This window comes from Bison bison, unplaced genomic scaffold (genome assembly GCF_000754665.1).
Source record: "Bison bison bison isolate TAMUID 2011002044 unplaced genomic scaffold, Bison_UMD1.0 scf7180017864508, whole genome shotgun sequence".
Lineage (NCBI taxonomy): Eukaryota > Metazoa > Chordata > Mammalia > Artiodactyla > Bovidae > Bison > Bison bison.
The window spans coordinates 9,970,614-9,974,945 of NW_011495064.1; the positions used below are offsets into that span (position 1 = coordinate 9,970,614).

At 49.3% G+C, this 4,332-nt stretch overlaps 1 protein-coding gene and 1 long non-coding RNA gene across 2 annotated transcripts in view; one reads left to right on the forward strand and one right to left on the reverse strand.

Moving 5' to 3' along the window:
- Nucleotides 1-2,052: 2,052 nt before the first annotated feature.
- Nucleotides 2,053-3,797, reverse strand: LOC104980868. The gene is made up of 3 exons (XR_824314.1): nt 3,501-3,797; nt 2,788-2,838; nt 2,053-2,395 (listed from the first exon to the last, which is right to left on the reverse strand). It is a non-coding gene; the product is annotated as an uncharacterized LOC104980868 (long non-coding RNA).
- Nucleotides 3,675-4,332, forward strand: part of LOC104980867 (chromosome unknown open reading frame, human C2orf49) — a 10,705-nt gene continuing 10,047 nt past the window's right edge. Inside the window, exon 1 of the mRNA XM_010829690.1 lies at nt 3,675-3,990. Coding sequence (XP_010827992.1) covers nt 3,892-3,990 — 99 coding nt within the window. The 5' untranslated portion in view covers nt 3,675-3,891. The remainder of the gene's footprint in view (nt 3,991-4,332) is intronic.

The following is a 4,332-nucleotide window of genomic DNA, read 5'->3' on the forward strand; positions in this document are numbered from 1 at the left end:
CAAGCTGGTTTTAGAAAAGGCAGAGGAACCAGAGATCAAATTGCCAACATCCCCTGGATCATCGAAAAAGCAAGAGAGTTCCAGAAAAACATCTACTTCTGCTTTATTGACTATGCCAAAGCCTTTGACTGTGTGGATCACAATAAACTGTGGAAAATTCTGAAAGAAATGGGAATACCGGACCACCTGACCTGCCTCTTGAGAAATCTGTATGCAGGTCAGGAAGCAACAGTTAGAATTGGACATGGAGCAACAGACTGGTTCCAAATAGGAAAAGGAGTACATCAAGGCTGTATATTGCCACCCTGCTTATTTAACTTCTATGCAGAGTACATCATGAGAAACACTGGACTGGAAGAAACACAAGCTGGAATCAAGATTGCCAGGAGAAATATCAATAACCTCAGATATGCAGATGACACCACCCTTATGGCAGAAAGTGAAGAGGAACTAAAAAGCCTCTTGATGAAAGTGAAAGAGCAGAGTGAAAAAGTTGGCTTAAAGCTCAACATTCAGAAAACGAAGATCATGGCATCTGGTCCCATCACTTCATGGGAAATAGACGGGGAAACAGTGGAAACAGTGTCAGACTTTATTTTTGGGGACTCCAGAATCACTGCAGATGGTGATTGCAGCCATGAAATTAAGATACTTACTCCTTGGAAGGAAAGTTATGACCAATCTACATAGCACATTCAAAAGCAGAGACATTACTTTGCCAACAAAGGTCTGTCTAATCAAGACTATGGTTTTTCCAGTAGTCATGTATGGATGTGAGAGTTGGACTGTGAAGAAAGCTGAGCGCTGAAGAATTGATGCTTTTAGACTATGGTGTTGGAGAAGACTCTTGAGAGTCCCCTGGACTGCAAGGAGATCCAGCCAGTCCATTCTAAAGGAGATCAGTCCTGGGATTTCTTTGGAAGGAATGATTCTAAAGCTGAAGCTCCAGTACTTTGGCTACTTCATGCGAAGAATTGACTCATTGGAAAAGACTCTGATGTTGGGAGGGATTGGGGGCAGGAGGAGAAGGGGACGACAGAGGATAAGATGGCTGGATGGCATCACCAACTCGATGGACGTCAGTTTGAGTGAACTCCGGGAGTTGGTGATGGACAGGGAGGCCTGGTGAGCTGCAATTCATGGGGTCGCAAAGAGTCGGACACGACTGAGCGATGGAACTGAACTGAACTGAACTGATGATATTTATTTTTGGCTGTGCTGGGTCTTCCTTGCTGCACAAAGGCTTTCTCTGGTTGCAGCAAGCAGAGGTTATTCTCTAGCTGTATGTGAGCTCCTCACTGTGGTGGCTTCTCCTGTGGAGCACCAGCTCTAAGCTCATGGGCTTCGGTAGTTGCAGCACATGGGCTCAGTAGTTGCATCCCACAGGCTCTGGAGTGTGGGCTTAGTAGCTGTGGAACAAAGGCTTTAGTCGCTTGCAGCATGTGGCATCTTTCCAGGCCAAGGATCAAACCCATGTACCCTGCATTGGCAGACAGATTCCCATCCACTGTACCACCAGGGAAGTAATTATTATCCTTATTAAATATCCCTTTGGTCCATACTAAACAAGTTCTATAGAGTGTGAAAAAGATGGCCTAAAACACTAATGAAGATTAAACATTGAATAGATACAACTGAATTCTTAGTATTACACTGCTAATAAGAGAAATCAACACCCCAGGTTCTCATTATATATCTTGTTCATGATTCATTCATTCAGTAGACACTGAATACTTACTAAGCGTATGCACTGTGTTGCTAGGGCCGATGCAGAGGGTCAGGGTGGGGTGGTGGACTATGTTCCAGAGGAGCTCATAACCAGTGAGGTGATGACGCCAAGCAGGGCAGTGTTTGTTGTTTTTCCTCAGCTTTGTTCTTGTCAACTACAGGCCCCAAATAAAAATGTTAATCCTCACGATCTCTGAGGAAGGGGAAATTCTCATAATAAAACCTGAACATTTGCGGTTACTATATAATACAGATAATACTGTTGTAGCAGGAATGAACTTCAGTCTAGAAACTCAAATGTGGAACAAATGGAACTTTTTTTCCGTAACTGAACTTTATTTCTACTTTAAGCCCCACTTAGCTGCCAGTGACAATAATCTTATCACAGGAGGCCAGCGCTCTTCCTCAGGGCTGTGTCTGGTTAGGGAATGTGTAAGGTGCCAGGACAAGGAGAAGCAGGAGATGTCTGGTCCTCAAATCTCTGGTCCCGCACGAATTCAGAGGCGCTCTTTGTCCATTCTGGGGTTTGGTTTTCAGTCTTGTGGTTTAGGTGCTGACAAGCCTGGCTTGAAGCCTCCAATCATGGTGTCTGCCCGGCTTGCAAGTCAGATGCCTGTAGCTTCCTTGCTTCGATGTGGCAGAAGTCTCTTTCAGGTGGCCCTTCTGCCTGTACACGTTCAAAACAGCACCTCAAAAATCGTTAGAAAGGCAAATTATCCCCCGCCCTACTTCTGCACCAGAAACTGATTAAAACACAGCAGACCACCTGTTTTCAGAGGCTCTTCTCTCTAAGGCTCTTCCTAGGATGGAGTGAGGGCAGGCATTACCAAAGACCCTGTCTCTCCTTCCCCTGGAGTGGGGAGGGCGCTGGAACTTTACCAATACTTCCTCCTCTCTGACTCTTGATTTTATTCTTCTGCCCTGGGGACACTCCTATGCTGAAACGTTTGTTTCAGAGGCACCAATAGTTATCTTAAAAGGATTTCGTTTTAACCAGGGAAGTACTTCTAGTTTTAAACTGGAAAATACGAGGAAAAAAATAAAAAGCACAAGTCTTACCTGCCATAAAACGTTTTTGCTGATGAAGAGCTTGAGACATCAGGTTAAGTCCTGAAAACCACAGGGGGGGGGGGGGGGGAGACAAGAACCGGTAGTCACATTTCCAGGTAGCTAGAGGTAACAGGCAATGGCACCCCACTCCAGTACTCTTGCCTGGAAAATTCCATGGGCGGAGGAGCCTGGTAGGCTGCAGTCTATGGGGTCGCTAAGAGTCGGACATGACTGAGTGACTTCACTTTCTCTTTTCACCTTCATGCATCGGAGAAGGAAATGACAACCCACTCCAGTGTTCTTGCCTGGAGAATCCCAGGGATGGGGGAGCCTGGTGGGCTGCCGTCTATGGGGTCGCACAGAGTCGGACATGACTGAAGCGACTTAGCAGTAACAGCAGCAGAGGTAACAGGGGAGGGATTTGCCCTACTTTGGCTCCATCTTCACAACAGTGTGAGGGGCGTTATTCCCATTTCACAACTGGGGAAACTAAACCAACGTGCGTCTGTGTACCCGGCACTTCTCGGTTGCTCTTTCATGTGTGAGTAGGTTCATTCAGAGTATTATTTCGGGAACAAATACTTGAGTGCCTACTATGTGCCAGGCGCTGGGTTCCAGGGAATTAAAGCCTTTGGCCTTACATCATATTGAAGGAAGATTAGGAAACAAACAATAAAAAAGTTCAAAAAATAAAACCAAGAAGTTTTCATAACACTACTCACCATATTTACACTAACTTCTACCGGCCTCCCTTGCCGTCTTCCCGCGAGGCTGCCCTTGGACTCCCATTGGTTTCTGTCTCTGACGTCATAGGAGGCGCGACCAGGCGCGACCAATCGTGGCTCGTGAACTTCGCCTTTTCCTCTCTTCCTGCCAGACTGGAAACGCCAGTTTCCTCTGCAGGGAGCTCTTTCACTTCTTTATGCCTCCGGGGATATTCCCCGGTTAGAGCCCGCCCAGTATCCTAGCCTTCCCGGAGAGGCGGAGCGCGACGCGCGGCACATACAGAGTGACTACACACCCGAGGCCGCCGCGCCTGCCGTGACGTCACTTCCGGGACGCTTGCTCGCGGGAGACTTGTGGGTAGCCTGCCGGGGTCTCCTGGCGACGACGATGGCGGGGGATGTGGGCGGTCGCAGCTGCACGGATTCGGAGCTGCTGCTGCACCCGGAGCTGCTGTCCCAGGAGTTCCTTCTCCTCACCCTGGAGCAGGTGCGGCGCGCTGCTGCGGGCGGGCCTGCTTCGGGGAGGCGCTGGGACTTGAGCTCGCCCCGAGTAGTCCTCGGCGGCACCCGACACACCCGCCGCCGCCGTGCCCGCCGCCCGATCGAGCCGTTCTCCGCCCCGCGCGGACCGGCCGGGTCTCCGCCCTTGCATGTCGAGAGAGAGACGTCCTCAGAGTTCTAGGGACTCCTGGGAGTTAGGAATACTCTTTTGGGATTCCGATGGCTCGGAAAGGGGAGTCCAGACGACCCCCGCGGCCTGGGTGTGATCAAGGGCCTGCCAAGAGGGGCTGGGGAAGGTCGTGGAAGAATGGGAACAAGGGGTGGCGGT